This window comes from Psittacula echo (genome assembly GCF_963264785.1).
Source record: "Psittacula echo genome assembly, chromosome: Z".
NCBI classification, from domain to species: Eukaryota; Metazoa; Chordata; class Aves; order Psittaciformes; family Psittacidae; genus Psittacula; species Psittacula echo.
Genome location: NC_137742.1, coordinates 102,157,910 through 102,180,790, shown reverse-complemented (window position 1 = coordinate 102,180,790; position 22,881 = coordinate 102,157,910). Strand labels below are relative to the sequence as shown.

General features: G+C 35.8%; 1 protein-coding gene across 2 annotated transcripts in view; it reads right to left on the bottom strand.

Moving 5' to 3' along the window:
• The window catches only part of USP10 (ubiquitin specific peptidase 10), a 51,470-nt gene that overhangs the window by 5,570 nt on the left and 23,019 nt on the right, over window positions 1-22,881 (bottom strand). Inside the window, exons 4-11 of one of the 2 annotated variants that reach the window (XM_080637019.1) lie at window positions 17,219-18,244; window positions 11,315-11,406; window positions 9,746-9,855; window positions 9,232-9,287; window positions 7,815-7,918; window positions 6,906-7,005; window positions 5,471-5,651; window positions 1,751-1,916 (exon numbers count right to left, since the gene is read on the bottom strand). In XM_080637019.1, the coding sequence (XP_080493145.1) occupies window positions 1,751-1,916; window positions 5,471-5,651; window positions 6,906-7,005; window positions 7,815-7,918; window positions 9,232-9,287; window positions 9,746-9,855; window positions 11,315-11,406; window positions 17,219-18,244 (1,835 nt within the window). The remainder of the gene's footprint in view (window positions 1-1,750; window positions 1,917-5,470; window positions 5,652-6,905; window positions 7,006-7,814; window positions 7,919-9,231; window positions 9,288-9,745; window positions 9,856-11,314; window positions 11,407-17,218; window positions 18,245-22,881) is intronic. The other variant, XM_080637020.1, reaches the window with a different exon arrangement.

The window sequence follows — 22,881 nt, the reverse complement described above, 5'->3', positions numbered from 1 at the left end:
TCTTCAAAACACATTCTGAAAATTACTATCTGCAAAGTCCTGTGCTGCTTGTACAGTTCAATCTTAATACAAGAACAGCTATTTCAACTTGAATTTCTTTCGAAAAAAATCTATAGGACATTGTGAATGCTTGTATTTCCATCCAGAGTCTAAAAGGTAAGCCAGAGCAAACCTTCAGCACCTAATCTGAACACCCATTTCTTCCAAACCCAATAATTGAACACTGGGGGTTATCGGTAAAGAAGTTAAAACCATATGCAGTAAAAACCAAAAAATGACTAGCAAAACAAAATCCATGTGATAGATCACGATGACCTTGCATTGTAAATGTTTCTTTCATGTGGAAGACAACTGGAGAAATAAATGTTCTCTAACACTCCTACTGAGCATACAAAGAAGACAAATTTCAGCTATCCATCTTTAGCTTTTCCAAGAAAATGGTCTTTATCTAACTGTATTATCATCTGGACTATTTAGAAAACTTACAGATACAGAAATGAGTGTCAGGATGAAAATGAACGTCAGAAGTGTTAGAAATGAATGTCAGAATGCCTCCTTCCATCCTACCGAGCAATATTATGAACAGTGTATTCAAAAATTCCATCTGAGTAATCCACGCACACCAGAGATGCTATTCACTAATGCACACCATAGGAAGCAATACCTCAAAAGGGAAAAAAGCTTCATGCTTTTCTTCCTTTGAAGTGTTTTTCTATTGAAATTATTACTATTATGCATTCTATTATTTGAAAAATAACAAAAAATGTTTGCAGAGCTGCATGAGAATACAGAATAAAGTGTCCTGGTTCTTGGAAGTGACAGTGAATCACAGGGCTTGGAGATCTCCACTCCATCCCCTCTGTATTAATTATAACAATTTGCATAATCTCTGACTGGTGTCTCTCCAACCTTCCCTTAAAGCAGTGAAGACAACTCTACACGCACCACAGGTAACACCTAGTCCAGGTCCTATTACTGTTTACTGTCCAAGCATCACTGAGAAAGATCAGCCTTTTCCTTTTCAAAGTAGCCATGACATATAAAGTTTTACATCTAGTTCCATCTCTCTTCCACATTTTATTTCCTTTTAAGGCTGTAAACCAGCAACTACACAGTGCCAAGAACACTACTGAATGGAGGTGTTACTGGTTATTGAAGGATTTCAGATTATTAATCCAGAGAGAAAGATCATGAGAAGTTTTAGGGAGTTTCTACCAGGCCTACCACCAACGAGTATTTTCATCTTTGATTTGTAAGTGAAATTGGTAAATCAAAATCCCTTGAGGAAAGCCACACAGACAGTAATGCAATCGTTCTGCTACAGGAGTTTTCTTCTTAAAGCTAGAGTGTGCTTTCAAATGATACTCTGAAGAGTTGCTTCTTTACCAAGAACATCTGGCAGTCCCCAGGAATCAGTATGTTAAGATCAGCTAGGGTATTTAACTCGTAATAGCATGTATTATTACCACAGTTCACCTTGCTAACACACAGCCCAAGTAAAATCTCCAACCAATTACTACACCAACTCAGAAAAAAACGCCTACTTACACAAATGGTTTTAAGAGTCAGTTCTCTTCCTTTCAGTGTATATGTTCATGTGTAACATGTTTTAGTACCGCAGGACGCTTTGAAGAGGTCAGTACCTCTTTTGTTAACATAACAGTGTTCAACTATTTGTAAAGGAAGAGCTGCATAAAAAGCCTTTAAAAAGTTTAGTATTTGACTGTAAAAAGGGGTCAACAGAACACACCTCTTGCTTGGTTTTTGTGGTGTAACCCTGGACAGACTCTCTCGCCACTAAACTTTCTAATGCATCCTGAACTGTGCGTATCTTGTCTGACTGTATATCCAGTTGCAGGGTGAAGAAAGGTTGCAGTGTAGCAGACTCCTTAGAACTCTGCTGGTAAACAACAGACCTATGGAAACAAAAAAGAGAAAATGTAATAAGGCATGTAATAAAGTAATAATATAGAGCCTTCAAGTAAGAACGGACTGAAGTCTACTTTAGCAACTTTATTTGTAGTTAATCCAAAACAACACACACAAATACAAAGGTTAAGCTTAAGTTTTAATAACCTGAATCCACTTTACTGCAATTTAAATGATTTTCACATCCACTTAGAGCATGAGCAGGATTATATTTGAACTGTTTTATTTATGCAAGGATCAAATCACTTACTGGATTAGCACAAAAAGTTTAAAGAAAAATACTGACATTTTTGATAATGCGGTTAAAAAGATGTGCTTCTGGATTCTTTGCGTTAAAAGAGTCTTGAAATTATATTTTCCAACAGATTCTTGGAAGTGCAAAATACTAGTGCTCCTCTAACTGTACTTTCTACTGTAAAAATCACACCTGATTCCAGATTCTCCAGTAAAAACACACAACATTTTTAGCAATTTCCCTAAAACCAATTTCACAGTGATTTTAAATTGTTTGCTTAAATCTTGTCATAGGAAATATAAACTATGTTCCCTCGAGGACTGGCATTTCCTTTTCCTCCCATCCTTTGTGCGTCCAGACTTTGTCTGTGAACTCCTTGCACATAAACTGGAATCTTTTGGAAAACTGGCAGGAATAACGACCTAGGCCATGAGAACATGTTTCCTGTTTGGTTTTGATTTTGGTTTGAAGTGCGTTCAGTTGCAGCATTCAAGTAGCCTGGCTTGGTGACCATTGTTCTGTGCAATGAGCAGTACACTCCTCAGTCACGTCACTGCATTAAATGGACTCTTCCTGCTTTTAATTTTTCTTATGTTTCACGGAAAACCACCCAATATGGCTGAAGAATTATATTTTTTTTTATTTTCAAGGCAGTGCTTACATTAAAAAGACCCAGCTGTTACAAAAATGTGGTTTTATACAGCCAAAGAAATCATTCATTTCTTATATTGTTACGCTTGCTACAGCGCGTTACAAAGCTTGAAAGCAGTAAGGTGATTAACACAGCTCTCTAATCCATGTAGCCATGCTGGAACGTCTACAGGTCATGTATGAAATGTTAACACACAGGTTTAATGCTGTACTGTAAACTCTTACCAAAAGCCCCTCGGACTCAGGCAAAGCCCTGAAGCACCAACAGAAAGGCAACGTATCTTTATGTTGGCAAATATATATCCTTCAGAGGAAACATAGTGTATGAAAAACAGTAGCATCTTTATTTCAGTTTAACGCTTCCTTCTTGGCTATATTTAAGGACAAAACCTTCAACACATGGCAAGCACAGTGTTTCAACAAACAAACCCTTCACTGTGCTAAGTCTTGCTACTTTTGGATATACTTCCCAAACCTTTTTTAAGCTAACTATTATTTAGTGAAATAATCAACAGAAAACAGCTGGAGGTGTTAGCGTTTTTCAAGTCCATGTATTAAAGACTTAATTAAGAATTTTCAGAATAATATTCTGAAAAGAAAAAGTTAACTAAAAACTTTCTAAAAAAATATTAGAAATTAAATTGTAACATATTTCATTCAAAAAAATATATAAAAGTTAATTTCATAGTAAAACCTTTACAGGATTATGATTTTCTATAACAACATCATTATTATAATGTTTCAACTGGTCAAGGAAAAATGCATCAAATGAATAATTATTCTTGGGTACTGTACTACAGTGAGAATTTCTCAGGAAAACAGGCACTGCGCATTGCTACCCTGTTTAGACCACAACAATGTAATTGATGTATTTTCTTTTAAACAGTGCATTTGAAGGGAGAAGTTGGTACTACTCATGGAAATACTTAGCAGACTTCTAACTGCCCTGTGAGCTAGCTTGCGTAACAAGTATTTGAAATTCACACAAGCTGGAAGTCAAAAAGGGATTCCTGCAGATGGATAAATCAGATCCCGACAGAACCATGTATCTTTGTACTTACAACATTTAAGTCTCACTTTGCTTAAGGGAGACTTTTTGGGGTTGGCTTTTTTTTCTCTTAAGCTATTGTGCTTAAATATGCATTTAACAGACAATTAAACCCTCAAGAGGACAGCCTGAAGCTTCCCAAGCCAAAAGATGCCAATTCAAACCATTTTCTTTTCCTAGCTGCTTTTTCCATGCAATTTTTCCCCACTTCTGATGCTTTTGTTTAGTGGAATTCTACTGGCAATTCTGTATTCAATCCTTCCTATGTCCACACTCAGCCTCCAAGGATGAAGCTTTCCAACATCACATGGGATACTGTTTCTGAGTGGTAAATTGTGTGATCTGGTTTGGACGATAAATGAAGTGGATGTGGTGACAGCAGCCAACAGATGTCAGATTGGACCCCATGATTCTGTTGCTTGCTGCAAGTTTTTGCCTGTTTTTGGTATTACCTTTGCTTTATGTAATTTTCCTACAGAAGACAGCGCTCTCTTGTTATTAATTTAAAAACTAATGGAATCGTGTAGAGATCTGATCAATTCTGACTATGATAAATATAATAAAGGTATTAACAATACCTTGGAGACATGAACATACATACCATCAATGTGGAATTTTATCAATACATATGAACATCTGTCTGCCAGTTTCTATGGAAAATATCATTTTATTTGCCAGCTGTCTAACTCAAATCCCAGAAGAATAATTTAAGTGCACTTCATGGGCAGAAGGCACTAGCCCACATTATTCACACCTCTAGACTGAATACCTGGCAACATAAGGGAGTCAAACACTAGCAATTAAGTGTCTGTCTCCAATTTAAAAATAATTCTTCAAGTCTAGCATTTGTGTTTTTGAGTATGTTTTTAGCAAGTGCTTACCTTGCTTTCATTTTAAATTGCACATTTCTCCAAACAAGTCATAAGGCTTCCTGTCCAGAAAATATTCTTTCAGTATCACTTTCTGCCTTCATCTGGTATCAGACCTGAATATAAGTAATGTCCCACATTCTTTTCATTCCTGTAACATCTTGTAGTAATTTACATTTTTCCAAATTTCTTTGGCCTTTAACGTTAACTATTACATGTAACTTTCCTGCCTCTGGCAAGCAAAACTGTCTAAATCACCAACAGTTTACAATTTCTTTATTTCACTTTCACTGACCAGATTTAACTCTTAGGCAAATCTCATTATGCTCTTGTATCCTTATTTGCAAAATTAGTCAAGACTCCTCAGAGGTCATAAAAATTAGGCAGCTCTAAAGTTCTTCAGAATTCTTAATAGATTAATACACAAAGCATACGTATTTCAAACTCATTCTCTATATGCAATTCAGGGCTTTTGTTGTCTAAACAGACTATTCTTTTAAGACATTTTAGTAAGTCACAGAATCATCTGACCTCTGGTCCATATTCGGAACTCTCTCTTGTATACCAAACGCTTCATGGTAGAATGTTCATCTCTCCTGGCCTGAACAAACTGTGTAACAGTTTCTTCCACCCAACTATCCAATGGCGAAAGATACAGAAAGTAAAGCAGAGGAAAACGTTATCTGTAAAAGCAGAGCAGCCTGTGACCTCAACAACTTCTACAGAAAAGTACTATACCTTATATGACCACCAAAAATATCAGTAATTGGAGTCTGAACGAAGTCAGCCTGTCGAGTGACTGATGATTTGTTGCGAGGTCCCACTTGCTCCCATTCATCCTCACTGCCTTCCCCTTGTTCATCTTGCTCCTCTTCCTCTTGAACAGTCTGAGCCTCAGGGCCATTGGAAACTGAGAGTTCTTAAAGTGAAGAAGTAAAAAAAAAACCCACCACATTGATTTTTGTACAAATAAAACATGCATACAGATAAAGAATTTGAAAGATAAAATAAAACCCAATACAAGTAATTTTCAGAGGATAGAATGTTTTCATTGATCATGGACTGGAGAAAGTAAATGAGAAAAAGCATATTCCAGGCCCACTCTCAGCTAGACACATCCATGTATTAACAGAATGCAGCTCACTGATGACTGTATGTAAAGAGACGTAGTTTTCTAGCAAAGCGTGATATATTTTTAGTAGTAAATTCATGGGGTAGAAAATTGGAAAGTCAAGTGTTATTCTGGAAACGTAATTATGCCATTATTAAATACAACTTCTTTTCTGCACAGATATTTTACAGAGAACCCAAAGCTTAGCAAATATTTTCTTTGCAAGTGCCAGTCAGGAGGCTATAAACTGCACACAGCTACAGAACAAAATACAGAATGATCGTTTTATATCATAAAAAATTTACCCTACTAAAGAAAAATTGGGTAAGTAGTGATCTTAATTCTATACTTGGCCAATATTTGGCTAAGACTAACAGTGTTTTGTTTCATTTTTAATAGCAGACCCAGACGTAAAGTCACTATAAAATAAAGTGACATTTTAGTCCGCATACAAATTCTAATACTTCTTTACAGAAAATTTCTCCAATTTTGTCAATAAAAATTTTAAAACAATTTCATATGCTCTGTTTTACATTACATATAAATTAGCCATTAGTCTAGAATTTTCCGCTTCAAAAAAAAGATCTTAACAGTGGTTTTATAGATCAGTGGAAAAAACACACTGATATAATTTTTAACTACCATGGAGAAAACCAAACTCCCAGTAAATAACTGACATTGCAGGTATTATGAATGGCAGGCAAACATACCCATGTTTAAGACAGGATTAGTCAACTTGAGTTGCTTAGTTGAGCTCAGTAAAAATTTGTAATACAGAAATGTGTCATTTAGGACCACCAAGTAAATGGCTTATTTTTACTGTCATTCAGAACATTTACAGAATGATCATGCTTTTCGAAGTACTCAAGTAACACTTGAGATCACTTCTAAATTGGACAGAATGGACTCATTTTACCCTCAGGGCAGATTTCAAGAAAAGATTATTTGTTAATGTCCAAGTTCACTAAAACATGGCGTTCTACCCCTATCTGAACATCTACACCAAACATCGCTCTATCATAGAATCACACAAAAAAGGAAAATGCAAAAGCATCCACTAACTTTCATTATGTGGAGAGAGAAGTTTCTTGAGGGTCAGCATTTCTTCATGTAGTCCATTGAGGATAAATCCCAAGTATTCTTCAGCATCCTCTTGCCTGCCCTGAATAATATTTGATTTTCCAATTATTATATGAATTTTCATGTTTTCAACAGCAGCTAAATGACACTGAACATATAGCTTTCTCCTATTAATTTAGCCAATTAACCAACTACTCAGTCAAAGCTGTAAACTCAAGTAAAGTTTAAATTTTGCTATAACCACTCCTCATTTTTAGACAAAAACAGTCAAAAAGAACCAACACATTAACTGGTAAACTCCCTCAAGCAGTAAGTACACACATAAGCTTGACCTGGAAACAAGCATTTCTATATTCTTCTCAATACAAATTCAATTTAACATGTGAGTTGGGTGGGTTTCTTGCTATTTCTTTTCAAAGTGACATTAAAAGTTGTTGCCAAACCCCAGCCAAATAAAAAGATGGTTTGGACTATTATTTCTTCTTTAAATTGAAACTAAACCTGAAATAATATCTTGAGGTCTCTATATACCTTCAACCCTTCCAACGTGAATCCCAAGCAGAAATGAACAACTGTCCATTTCTTAAATATAAATCCGTAGGCATCTTCTTTATAAAAGGAGATGTTCCATTCCAATAGTTGTTTTTTCATTATTCTGATATATCAATGCCAGAATAATCATGATAAATTTGTCATATCATGACAAATTTCTAATTAACATCTTCCTTTAATTTAAGTCTCAAGACAGTCTTAACTTCATTACAATGAACTATCAGCTAGTTGATTTTCTTGGTATTTACGCACAGAATCTGATGCATAGCTTTACATTGCTTTAACAACAGTGACTGTCTTGCCATGTAATTACAAAAGTCAAAGATTTGAAGGTCTCACCTTTTCTGACAGACTTGACTTTATAACCGTCAACAGTCTATAAATATATGTAGGTTCAAAGGCAGCTCCTGGTCGGATATCTCTCACAATTTTATCACCTAAAGCTGCAAGGCAAAGGTACATATAAATAACGAGATGTAGACAAGGTTTTCTACATTCAACCTCCATGTTCTCTTCACACATCACTAGATTTCTGGAATCCAAAGTTATTTTTACTAACAGTTTTATTACAATTTTAGAGATTCAAGCTCAGAATTCATAGCATATCACTCTCTTACATGTAAACTTTTCTTAATTAAAATACATCTTACATCACCGTATGTACTTACAGATGGCCTAGAGTATTACCCCTTTTTACAGTCAACACTCTGAAGATTAACAAGAATATCCACAGCCATCATAAGAGAATAATTCTAGTTCCATTTAAATTTTTGTACTTTTGTATTCAAAGAACACTTCCTTAAATCTTTCATGTACTTGTAATTCTAATAGAAAAAAAAACCAGACAAAAAGCAGTCTGACAGCATGTTCAACCTAATGATAATACAAGGCCTCAGAAACTTGATTTGAAAAATATACAAGACAATAAAATGACCTAGAAGTATAACAAGTTGCATAAGACACTAAGATTTGTTTTACAGAAACAAAACCTAAGCAGCAAACCACAGAAATGTCTGAACTGTTTGGAAATCGCTGGAACAACCAGCTCCTTGTGATATTTTCTTATAATGTTACATAAACACATTCCTGAAACTGGTTTTTATGTCTATAAGTTTGTAATACAAGAGATTTGGTTTAGAGATTAAAAAATAAAACTTCAAGATAAATGTACACTTCTACAGTTTTAAGAGTGAAATAGTGCATAGGATGGAGAATAATTAAAAGCCATGATAACATGTCTGCAGGCAATCTCTAACTGCTAAAGAGACCTATTATGGTCCTATTTTCTTCCAAATGAATGCAAGTCTTTAGTATTTAAGGAATAACGATAGAATTGAGCAAGTTAATAAGCCAAACAGCTGGAAATATGTAAGGAAGGAAGCAAAGTAAAATCGAGTAGGTATCAAATGATTTTGTTAGAAAGGGCATGTTCTTAGAAGACATCTTAACAATTAAGCTAACCTTCAACAAAAATTATTCTTATTGCAATTGTACATTTGATCTACCAAATAGAAGAAAAAAATATAAGGTGCAACACCTATGACTTCTTGACACCAGTAAGAAAAATTGTTAACACTGGCAGAAAACCAACCACAAACTTCTTAAGATATCAAGAAACTCCAAAAGTCCAAAGAGCCAAGAAGGGGATCAATCACCAGTTTTTTAAAGGTCTTAAGTACAGCACACGATGCAGGTCCTTACCCCAAAAAACTTCTGATCATGATTTTAAGACTTTTCTCCCCCTATTCCCACTCACCTTGTTTTGCTTTAGGAGGTACAGGCATATTAGTGAACTCATTCATTAAACGAACACTGAAACAGAACGGAAGGAACAACTAGACATGAGCAGCAAGTTAAGACTTAGAAGGACAAATAGTAAAAATAGATCACTGTCAAAAAATAAGATTGAAGAATATCATTATGAAGCCTGAGTAAAGTTCAGACACAAAAATTAACCCGATATTGCTGATGAAATCAACTTGTTCAATTAGTTCTTGCAGCTCGCATGATTCATTTTTGCATATTAAACACCATTTGAAACTGACATTCCTCAGGCAACAGGAATGATCTTCCTTGACTACTCAAGCATTTGTAAGATACCAAGCTCATTATAAAAAGCCATGTATTACCAAAAAACTACACACAAAAAAAACAAGACTTCCAGATACATATCACCTTTAAAAACCTGCAGTAAACAATCATTTGGTAAGACATTGCTGAATGAGCTTAATCTGATCACAGACACATTTTGTTTTTAACAAGCTACTTACAAACTGTCTATCATTGGTGTTGAGGTACATGGCCGCTGCGATTTTGAATACATTGGAATGGACTTCATTAAATGATACATTGGAGGGCAAGCAACCAAAGCTTGCAGGGTCTATGCAGTGACATTAAGGAAATATTCAAAGAATGTAATCTGTATATTAACCAAATATTCAATTACATTTAAAATTATATGTAAAGCAAAGGCAGCCCTATTAAGTAGATCCAGCAACTAAACTGGAACTGATGGAAGGACTTTCATCACAACATTAACCATCAACATACAGAAGTTACACTAAAAAAAAAAACCCATCAATTTGTAACATGCTGTGATTTTACTGACACTTAATGTCAAGATTTTAATTTAAGGGGAAGGAAACATTAAGTCTAGGAGCAGGAGAGGAAAAGAACTTTCATAGGAATAATATAAACATAATATAAACAATTTGAAAATTGGCAAGTGATAACCTCTAACATGTTTTCCAAACAAGAATGGCAGCAGCCAGCTGACAGGAGTGAGAAGTTAAAGATGATGATTCTTTCTCATAACCAAACTACAGCACAAATACATGTAAGACATTCTGCACTACAGAGTTTAGAGTGACCTTTAAAACTGCAGTGTATGTTGGGAGGAAATACTTTAAAAACATAAAAATCCATGCTACTTGGTGAGAACAGTGAACAGAGACAATGTACTAGAAGACATGAGGGGTAAGGAAATCTCAACAGCCACAGACATATTAACTTGATCACTACGGCATCCAAACATTGAGTTACAAATTCTCATGTAGCATTTTAAGACTTTAAAAATGGAAGCCAATACATGAGTGCAGAACTGGTTATGCCACTGCTCTCAATAAGGTTATTACATTCTGCAATAATTAGTCTTGAAACTGATCTTAATGTTTTTCTCAAGCAGTACTAGAAGTTAAATATCCTGATTGTCACTTGGAGTGAGCCACTGCTAACATAGGAGATATAGATATACTAATAAAAATCCTTATTGAACTATCATAATACAGCACTGAAGAAGGCAGATTTCTGTTATGCAAGTAATTTTTTGGGGGGAATGCAATTCTAATAAATTAAGAGTGAGCTAGTCTTCCATCCTGCTGCAAAACCATTAAACACTGCATTTACAGAAACATGATTGCAACAGCCTGCTCAACAGAAAAACAAGCGATCCACTTACCAAACTGCCAAAAAACCCCAAAACCCTAAGAGTAAGAATAGTTACTTTAAGTACAAAAGAGAAATAACCACTTAGGTTTACGCACAGAGACATGAAATTAGTAGAAATTACAAGAAGGTTTTCATTTGGGAGAAAGTTCTGCAATATTTTGACACAGGTAATAAACTGCAAATAGGATTGTGCAACCAACTGCAAGGGGACTCTGAGCACAAAACACCCCTGGATTTCTAGACACTACCCTTAAACACTTTAACCACAGGTGTAGGATATGGAAAGACAGACATATTATAAAATACTTACCAGAATAATCCAGAAAAATTCTGACAGATATAATATAAAAGCTTTAACTTAAGTGTATTAGTTTTTCCCAAGGTAAGGATACAGCATTGATGTAGCACCAGTTTCCTTTGTTGATCAGTCCTCGTGGTTGCAAAGACACTGGCTTATGTATTAGTCTTATATTTTCCAGTATTTCTACAGAATGAGAAACAGCAAGTTGAGCCTCAACAAAATTGCACATGCTAGCCATCAAAACAAGTATCTATTGCTGCATTACAAAATAATTCAAATAAATCAACAAGATTCCCAGAAACTTCAGCAAGTAATTTTTGCTCCATTTAAGCACTGCTCGTATTTCAAATCAGGCATATTTCTTCAGCTGAAGACAGACTGGAATTTGGGTCAGGAGGATGCTGATACAAAAAAGTAAACATCATAATTTCAAAACTGAGAAAACCTGCTTGTTTCTGTTTTCGTGAAATCAGATACTTCTATTTATATAGATATAAAAATCACATTAGCTGTAATCCCTTGCCACCACTTCTATTAAGTATTTCCCAAGGTGCTTTGCTTTGAAGAGATGAAGCTGACTTGCAGTCTGCATTTACAAGCTTCAACATACACTATCTTACACAAAAAATATCTTACTGCAAACAGGACAGGTAAATGCCAATCTGATCTTCAAAACAGCATGCTTTATTTATCAGTTTAAGACTTCCAAAACCTCCAAGATAAGAGGCTCACATCATACAATGCCTACTTTCCTGCTTTCAAAAACTTCAGCAACGGCCCAACTTTAAAACTTAGAAACCACTGCACGTAAATAAGTCTGCCTCAGTTATGAAACACACAGCAACAGGGGGAGTTTTTCCAGGAAGTCTGACCTGTTATTTAGGTACCTAAATAAAAACTGTTTAAGGAAAATATTGGATCTGGTATATTTTCAATTTGCAAACTAAGGACAAGAGGCATACAAGACAGAATTAAAATTGCAAATAAACATAGCAATTGTCTAACAAGGGGATTATTTATTCTTGTAATAAGCATGAGGGCCTCTAAAGCCCTTATATGCTGTTGCACAAACTTAAGAGTTTTGAGCTGTTCACTACTAGAAGGACTACCTAAGCAGACAAGATAACATGACATAGATGGAAAAGCAGAGGCACTAAGCCATAACTAAGCAGAGGAGGCAGCAGAATTACAAACAAAATCCATGTCCTTCTACTTCCAAACTCTTTCTTTACCTGTAAGATCTTATTTCCTGCTGATACCACCAGTTCTAAATAAATAAAACCATACAAAAAATAGAACATATTTAAAGTAGTCTTCTATCACATAAAGAACCTGCCTGAAAGGGCAGACAGCAAAATGGTATTAGCAAGATGATGAAAGCAAGATGTTAGGAAAACGATGACAGCAACACGTTAGCAAATGATGTGAGCAAAATGATGACAGCAAGACGTTAGCACCTAGCACTGATGGAGATTAAAATTCTTCTGTGAGTATTGAAATAATGTTGCTAATTACTGCTCAAGTATCTCAGAGTACATTGTTAAAGCAGTTTGAAACATGATGCACACAATCTTTTTGTTAATATAACTAAGCATAGTTGAAAATTAGGGTTAAAATAATGAAAATAGTATTTGTGCTTTATATTGATGTCCATTAATAACTTTTTATATGCACTGTATTTTCCCCCATTTTGTATTAAAGTATTACTAGGACCTTTAGCATCCTCTTGTGGCCATAAACGTGCTTGGTAAGCAATGTTTAGAACAATTACAGTGAGTTTTGTTTCATAAAGTATTGCTTTGTGTACAGCAACTGCATTCAACACCACGTTTTAATTTCGCATCTAACATTTACACAGTATCTAAAAGAATTTTTACACGAGTTATCATAAGAAAAATACACTTACAACCATGAGGAAACCTTAAAAATTTCAAAACTTGAAATTAGAAAGCATAGATCACTTGTTAGAATGAATTCACATTCCCTTTGGTGCATATTGACTGTGGCCTCCCTTTGAAAACACATCTGGAACAGTATTACCATGTTTAGAAATTTCTATTCATAAATACAAAATATTTTGCTAAGGCTCATTCACAAGGTGGTGTTATTGCAATTACCAGTCAAAACCAGACAAAAAGGTAATTCCCTAATCAATGCAAGTCCAAAGTTTAATAAAAGAGAAAACATGCGGGTACGGTCTCCAAGCTGAAGAGATACGTATTACAACTTGACAATTTAACATTTAGCTTGAGACCATTATTTAGCAAATGCTATCTATGTACATTGCTAAGATCTCTCTTCAAACCTGGACAGTGCCAGCACAACACTACTGGCTAACCCACCCCAAAATCAGTTTCTGCAAGAATACCATTTGATGATACAACAGACTAACAAAGTCGCTTATAAGCGACATAACCCCAAACCTTGCATGCCTCCATTCCACAACTAGTGCTCTAGTGCTTACCTAGAATAAGAAAACATTTTCTACTGTGTAACATTCAAACACCTTTGTTACAAATTAAACTAAGTAATTTTTATGTTGTTCACTGCAGTCTTGGGAGAGCAGCGAATCACTGCCCACTTTATGAATTTGCTACATATTTGAAGTTACATCCACAATCACTCCAGCAATCTTATCCGACACAAAGTAAATCCAAATTTCCCATGTTTGCTGAAAGATGATGGTTTTCAGATCTTAATTCTGTTTTCACTGATGCACTGTTACATCAGGCCCAAAGATGGCATTTCCATCAAGTCCTTGACAGCAACAACAGAATTTATCTTCCGTATTTTCCATGTAAATTGGTATTACACACACTGGAAAAAAAAAAAACACTTTGCCTTCTTCAGCTTTACTAAGGACATTTATAAATTCCCTAGATCGAATTCCATGTCTTTTTATCCTCTAATACTACCCCCAACCATTCCTCACACTTCACGCTTCCATTTTATTTCTGTTCTGGTGTATTCTTCCATACTTGCATTTACTGGCTTCCCCTCTTTCTAATTTAACATCATGCCAGATTTAGTCAGATCTTAATTGTTTGTGTTCTTCATCTGAAATTCTGCCTGCCATAAACAAGTTTTATGTGCACTGTTAATTGCTCATCCACAAAGAAAACACTGCAGGAATACATGATTCAGAAAATCTTTTTAGCTTTTCCCATTAAATTTTTTCCTGAAGTTACCAAGAACAGTTAAAAGAACAGCTAGTCTTGCAACCACTTACTTCCCTAGCTTACTTAGAACATTATATAAGGCATTATTAACTATCATCAGTTATGACATTATATAAGGCATTATTAACTTTCATCAGGTTATGCATCAGAGGTTAGTAACTATGCAATGTGGCAAGTGAAGCCCAAGCCATTTTTTTTTTTACAAATACAGACCATTTATGACCTTATGAACCCTCAGAAACAATTATGTTTGTCCTAGTGTCTAAATTAGGCTAAGGCGTATGATTCATAATGTCCCTTTTTAAATAGGCAAGTGCTGTATGTGTACTTCTTTACCATTCTGATGTTACCTGCCTTAAGTTTTGCCAAATAAACATCAGTGGTTCATAGTTTGCTTCAGAAGTTGATTTAACTTGCTCACTAATACTGCCTGTGAAGCTTTTCACCACATGCCTTAGCCACCTGTTACAATTAACTCTTCAGTGGTGTTTCTCATCAAGATTAACATGAAATTTGACTGTTTTATTTATTTTCTACTCATGATCTTCCTCTCTTTATTTTCTGTAGCTTTCGTTTCCTTTTGACACCTAAGAAACTACAGCAGCATTAAACTACCTTTAAGGTGCCTGTGGTTCATTAACCTGCTGAAATGGAGGCACAAACCAGCAATGTGCGTTCTTGTGGCCTGATAATCTGATCCAAATAAAAGCTATATAGAGGGGCCTCAGAGCTCCAACACTAAGTCAGAAAATTTGCTAGTTTTGCTTGCTAAGCTCAAAATACTTTAGGTCTGGATTTCACCTGTGTCTAGCACACTATGGCACTTGTGATTAAAAATTCCTTCCCACCAGCATGAGTTGAAATTGGTGAATCCCCAGCAAATCCAACAATAGGATCTCAACTCTGCCACACAGTAAACAAGGAACACAATTAGCAGCTACCTATGAAACACATACAGGATTGCCACAGATCCTTATACAATGGTATTAACCTAGGGAGATTTAATATATACATGAGAAACGAAACATATAGAACAAATTATCTGCCTGGAAATCATAAATTGAAGCTCACATTGCAAACACACATTTGTGAGTATGGGTGTATGAACAAAGGACTAATGTACCTACTTTCCAAACATAACAGAGAATGTTAGAAAAAGAACAGACCATGGAGAAAGTCACCTTTTTCCACAGAGCAAAGCACCTATTACATGGCATTGAGATCTTAAAGTGAATGTTTTAGACCAAGATTAGTAGCACCTGAACTACAGCAATATAACTCCCACCTAAACCAGCAACAATGAGAAGATTTATTCTTTTTCACTGAAAAGGACCTATGCTCAGATTATTCCTCTGCAAAACCAACTAGCTAATAGTGAAGGTGCACAAGAAAACTGTCTAAGAATTACATCACTATTTTAATACATTAAAGATGAAATAAAAAGCTTTGCTCCCACCTGGTGGCAAAAAATAGTACAAAAGCAGTAGAACTCTAGAAAGTTAACTTCAAGCTGAAGCAATTTGGATAACATTAAAAAAAAACCCAACTTTTTCTTCTATGGCAAGCAATTGTAGCTTTACAGTTGTCACAAAATAGTTTTAAGTTAAAATACATTACCAAATGACGGCTTAATATTTTAAGAGTACAACATACTCCACATGTATGGTTTTGTACAAAGCATAATCACCTGATTATACATATTCTTTTTAATAATAAACTGCATTTGTGACTAAGTGAAAAATACACAGAAATATAAATTATTCTGACAGCTTTCCTCTGAACAGACAATTTTAAGTAATGAAACTATTACTGAGTAAGGAAAGGAGAAGAGGCAAGCATACACTTCTGAGTATCCTGTACAGAAATACCAAGGTCAACCTCTTGTTAGAATAGAAAACTTGAAGCTGTCACACACGAAAGGCCACTGTACTTGTGCGTTAGCTTGTAGCAGGAACAGCAGGACTTCGCACAAACCTTTTCACATACAGACTATTTCACGTATTCAAAATAATTGGTTTTGTTCCATAAGTCAGTTGTTAAGGAAATGCAAAATGCAAACTGGGTATTTTTCCTCATGTTTTCTGACTGAATCAGCAAAATACAATCTCATGCGCATTCCAGCGTTTCTTGTTAGAATCATAAATACGACAGGACCAACGGTCAAAGCCTTTGTATCACGCACTGCCTTTCCTCATGTACCCTCTGAATAGTTCCTTATGGTTTTTCTTGAACAGACAATAGCTAGCATTGTTACTTAACAAAATGATATTGCTTATAATGGTTACTTCTTCAAAATTTGACTGACAAATCTCTCAACGGCGTGTTAATAAATAAAAAGAATTATTTCCTGAATTAGAATTTCCTATTTAGATGTTACATTTAAGCTACTGTTAAGTATCCAGGAATTTCAGTTACTCTGGCATAAAAATACATTAATACTCTTTCCTTCTTGTAATGAAATGCATTACAAGATTGTAAATATTGGATAGTACAACACAATTTTCAGAACAAACTTTTCTAATGTATTCTCCATATTACACTCCAGTCTATTTAAAATCACAGATCAATTAATCAAACAGTTTGACACTGTAGCAATAATTTTATGGTATCCAGGACAACAACATGGTAATGTCTCATTGGGATGTTTACTTGGGAACACAAAACTAGCTTTAAATTACATCTTTCATGCAGTGCTTGAACAGACATGTTGCTAAGAACATTAACAGAGGAATCTTCTCTATTGATATCACATGCTCCTGTTTACAAGGGGAGTTAATACCCTTTCAGTGTAACATCCACTCGTGTATTAACTATACCTGCAATCTTTATGGCTACAGGATCCTCTGAAACTGGAACAGGTCCCTCTTTGACTTCAACCTGTTTTTCAGGGACCAGAGTAGATGTGGCAGGAGGGGTATACTTAGTCTCAACATAGACCACAGATGTGGAAGCAGAGGGCTTGGAATTGTGAAAAAGACTAGCCCACGATTTTGCAGGCTGATTAACATGGACTGATCCTGCAACCGGGACAGTTGCCTCAGTAGTAGGTGAAGCTTCCTCAGGCTTAGGTTGGTCTGAGTCAGTGCTTTCCACAGTGTGCAATTCTACCCCATTGGCAGCTGTGTCCTCACCAGAGGATTCAAGTGTTTGTCCATTAGCAACGCCAAGATTTTCAGTAGTATCAGTACCAGCATAAGACTGTACAACAGCTGTCCTTAAAGGGCTATCTCTGCCAGTCTCTGAGGGGATGCAAAACTGTTCAGAATTAGTAACATGGCATACCTCAGGCTGCCCTGCAGTCCTGGTATTGTCTAGTGCGCTAGAAACAGAATCATCAGAGACAGTTTCATTAATGAAGTCCACAGAGTTGTCCGGGCTATTGCAAGTCCTTGGTGTGGCCAGGGAGGGTATGTCTCCTGTCAGTTCCGTATCCTCTGTGTTGATATTGTTTAGTCCCGAAGAATTTGCATGGCCATTTACAAGAGCTTCTGCTGGAGCGATGCCATCACTGACATCTTCCAGGTAGCTGTAGTATCCAGGGGGTCTTTTTTTCTTCTTTTTACGCTCCCTTTGTCCAAGGCCTCCAGACAAGCCATCGTTTTCAGCGTTAGAACCGCCATCCAAAGCGAGGCTTGGATCAGTGAACTGGCAGTCAATGGAGTTGTAGTTTGTTTCACTGAGAGTATCATCAGGGGGTTTCTGAGCAGGTGCACAACTGAGAATGAATTCTGGAGCCTGAGGATTCAAAGTACTTGAAATACTGTAGTCTGTGTTACTTAGTACAGATGACTGTGTCTCAATCACTTCATTAACACCAAATTCAATTCTCTGGTACTCTTCCCCTGGACAAGAGAAAGGAAACCTGAGTTAGTGAATGACATCTAATTAAAAAGTTACAAAAATAAAGAAAACAATCCTATATTTTCCTACATCTCAGAAAACAAACTACATTCCCTCAGATTAAAATAATTTTTATCCTCCATCTCAATCCTGAAGACTATTTCAAAACATCATTTTGTTAAAGAAAACAGAGTATGATTCAGATTTTCTTAAACAGGGTATGTAATTCCCCAAACCACTGCACTGCTCCTCCAAATAACTAATACCTATTAAATTCACCTATTAAGAAAAACTCTTCAATCCAAATGACTTTAGCAATGGTCTATATTAATTTAATTACCGGATAACTGCATATAAAATACAGTGCAATATTATGACTTCCCACTTCTTCTAAAGCCAGTCTTTACCTGTTTAACTTTAAAAAATAATTTCCACATGTGTAGTTTGGTGTTGAGGGGGGATGTTTGTTTTCCTGGTGTGTAAAGTTATCATAACCCTTAACAACTGAGCAAGTTTTCATTAACTGTATGGAAACAAAGCAATTACATCTTTTGAAACTCTAGGCTCATCACTAACTTAATTTTATCACAGCTGAATTTATGACTATACGAGATATGACATGTCAATTTTATGACAAAAAATGTAACAGACTTCAACATCATGATGTCAGCATTCAACTTGTACATATAAGCAGTACTGAAAAATTTATGAACACATTTGGTTTTGATTTCTGTTGAGGTTTTTTATTTACCTATGTTGGAACTTTGACAGGCTCTTTACAGGAAGGCTAAGAAATATTCTCCTGTCAGGCTGCAGTACCACAAAATATTGTCCGTCACTAAGTACTGCAATGTCACGGAACTTAGTTTCATAATGCATGTGTGGGAACTAGCAACACTGAATACTTCCGTTATAGCTATATTCTTAACTATCAAATAAAGAGATGAAATTGATGAAACTGAGTCTCAAAATGTTAAAAGCATCATGTTTTAGTACTTAAAAGTTCTGTAGGTCTTTCTAGGATATGTGTGTTACTGTCTCAAAGACATTATTTTCAGTATTTTCTGTTTCCTCAAATGAGGCAGCTATGAAACACATTTCAGATTTTTAAGACTGTTACTAGAGAACCAAACAACATAAGATACTATTTCCAAAGGGGTACAAGTAGATACACCACTGAACTTTGAGGAGTTTGTGCAACCTGCATTATCTAACACACATCAGCAAATGTTACTTTCCAGTGTAACAAAGACACTAAAAATGAGTGGGGTTGATTTGGGGTTTTTCTGGTTTCCTTTTTTATATTTTTTCTTTTAAAGTAACAAAAAGCAAGAAACAGTTCCTAGGGGGAAAAAAAAGTTACTCGCACACCTAAAGAAATAATCGTACCGGAGCACAGAGCCTAGTGGAGAATGTTTTGATAGATAACAGTCAATGCAACCATTCTGAATCTCTCCAAATACTTTCTAGAAAAGTCTAATGAAAATTACAGCTTTAAAAAATAAATCTGAAGAAAAAAAAAAAAAGTCAGAACAAACAACCTACAAGGTACATATTTAACAAACATTCCATGTGTGCTGAGGCCTGACTTACCCATGCAATACCAACATATTCTGAAATAGTGAACAAAGATATACAATATAGATGTTAATTGCTTTTCTGCTTTGATCTATGAATCTGAGAAGTAAACACATTTCATGTATCAAATTCAATCCTGCTGCCAGTCAGACTGAAGGAAACAAACAAAAAGATGAAGAAAACATCTCCATACCCACCTGATTTCTCCAAATCATATTAACAGGAGTCTGAATTTCAAATCTGCTTCATGTCTACACTACACTTGTCATAAATCATCATATAACACCATATCATGTCATCGTATAACAAACACCATGCCTGACAATCCACCATTCAGCAAGTACTTTTCCAATCACTGACTAGCTATCACCAACCAGAAAAGAGGGCTTAAGTTTCCTTTGATAAAAATCAGCAGCTTAAAGGCAGGGAGGTGGGAAGCTGCTACCTGATATCCACATAAGAGGGAAGGACTGTGAGATCTCAGGCATCACCTAACTGGTCAGCAGCAGCACTAAATGGGCTATCCGCACTGTACACTGCCTGTCCTGTCAGGATGCACACAGCTCAAAACCAGCCACAGTGTCATCTGCTTGCAAATGCAGGACATGGGAGTTTTAAGCGATATAGAACACAAGTATACAATAAAACTATTCCTCATTAATTCATCTACTTATGGAGCAACTTGGTAGCTCAAGCATGAACCAAGAGCTAGCTCTCTACCCTTCGTTACAACAGTACAAAGCACAAGTGACAATTGGCAATACCTAATATTCCTCCAGCCATGATAAGAATGAATTATTGGGCACACTTCAAAATCCTACCAATGCAAAAGAATCTGGGATTTGTGCTTCTTTTCCAAAATCCCAGTTAAAAAAAGAAATAATAATTGCTTTGAGACAAAGAATGTGGTTTCCCTTCATGGGTGAGTCAAGTCTACCACAGCCAAAAGTTCACTTCTGTGCTCCTCTCCAGCAAGCTTCCAGTGCTTGTGGTACTGAAAGCTAAGACAGCAAAAAAATTAATTCAACCAAGTATTTTTTTCCTGGTTTTAGTGAATTTTACAGTGTTCTGTACACCAGACAATCACAAAAGCCAACACAGGACAAGTGAGGAGCAGAAAACCAAACAATTATGTCTCAGTTATGGCATACTTGTAATTTAGCTGAAGGTACAACATGAACATTGTAGGCTAAAATCCTGCCAAGAGCAAAACTGATATTCTAGCATTTAACATACAAATTAGGAATTAAACTTTACACCTTACAGCAGGATTAGAATAATAAATACCAATACCTACTGTACAGTTAGTCTATGGAAAGACTGGCAGAAGCTTATTTGTCATAAGATTGTGTCAGGTTCGTTTAAAGAAAATGAGAGGTAATTTTTTCTATTTGTTTTGACTTTCAACTTTGCTTCTGGGCATCTTTGTTTCAACCTAGTTCACAGGGCTGTTCCTGAATGGACTGAAACAGATGTATCTGTCACGAACAACATGACACACATATTGAAACAAGTATCAACAGATGCTCCACGGACAAAGTCTGTGTATTACAGCAAAAGCTGTGAATACATATACTAATTAGTCTGACCAGAGTTCTGCATATTAGAGCTTCAGCTGTGATGTGATTATTTCTAGTAAGTATTAAAAGATCTTCTAATTCCATAATGAAGTCTAATACTTAAGGTAAGTATAGAAAAAAAGTTTTATGCGGAGTGACATGGTCAGTGTAGATCATCTTATTGTAATTATAAATATTCTGCATAAGCATAGCATTCCATTTTAGTTTCTGCAGCTTCTTATGCAGCCATAGCAGTAATAATATTCATGCACAATACAGTGCAAGCTTGTTAAAGGCATTTTTCAGGCAAAACCTAATTTGCCATCATTACCTAATCTCAGGGCTGCGAGGGGGTTCTCTTAGGGTCTAGAAATGATCTGAAAAACATCTGTACAAACCAGCTTTCTGTATGGCTAGTGAGCATTAAAATCTCAGTCTCAAAGAACAGAACTTAAATCAACAGTTAGACAAAGCAATATATGACTGGACACCCCTGCCATCAACAACAGATGATTCATACCACATGCTCCTTTTCATGAACTTCTCAAACTCCTAATTAAAACTACTCAGTGTCCTAAACCTGGTCTTATACTAAATAAAGCTCCTCAATTTTCAGAAATATTGTGCATTTGCTTTGAAATGGGACCTACTGTCCTTCTTTATGACTGGCTATCTTATTTACCTTCAAATGCAAGGCCAAAGTCATTAAGCATAACAATCTGATGTTCTTAAACATTGCTATGTGCATCATAGCCCTTTTAAGTACTTTTGAGAAATGTCCAGTCAGACACTTGCATTATTTCGAAGGAGATCTGGATGTCATTTGTATCACTCATTTACATCTGGGTAAGTCTCAGCTTCCTTGCTCTACCCTGGTTCAGGGAAAAAAAAGAACAAACACTAATTTACCTGCTGCTTAAAATACTGTCAATGTTCGGCTTAAACTATGCAGAGTGACGATCCCATGGCAACTCCTACTTAACTGTCAACTTTATAGAGCTATGAAGTATGTGCAGGTTGCAACGTGCATGGGTCAGGACAAGAGTAGATGTGTGTCTGATAAAGCTTTAAAATAGGAACTCTGTAATGCATTTTTACATCAAGAGTTGTACCTTCACCAAAAATGGGAAAAAAAAAAAAGGATTTTCCAGAAAAATGGCTGAGCCAGACAAAAACAAGAATCAAAGGGAACACAGAACACTGCTTGCAGAGCTGTCTTCAGGTTGCAACTGCCAGAAAATACTCACACTAAACACCACATGTTCCTACACTACAAGTTCTCTATCAAGCCTCAGCCCCCTACATTTTTACAGCTACATCTCACAGTATTTCAGCAAGGCACTAAGATTGTGTGGGAGCACAATCAAGGAGAAGTAAGCACATCCACCTTACCTAGATGAAGTTCAATGCACTATTTTCAACTACCTCACAGATCTCATTCCATAAAGGTATTTAAAAAAACCCACCTGCCAAATATATGCATATATACCTGCTGAATGAGT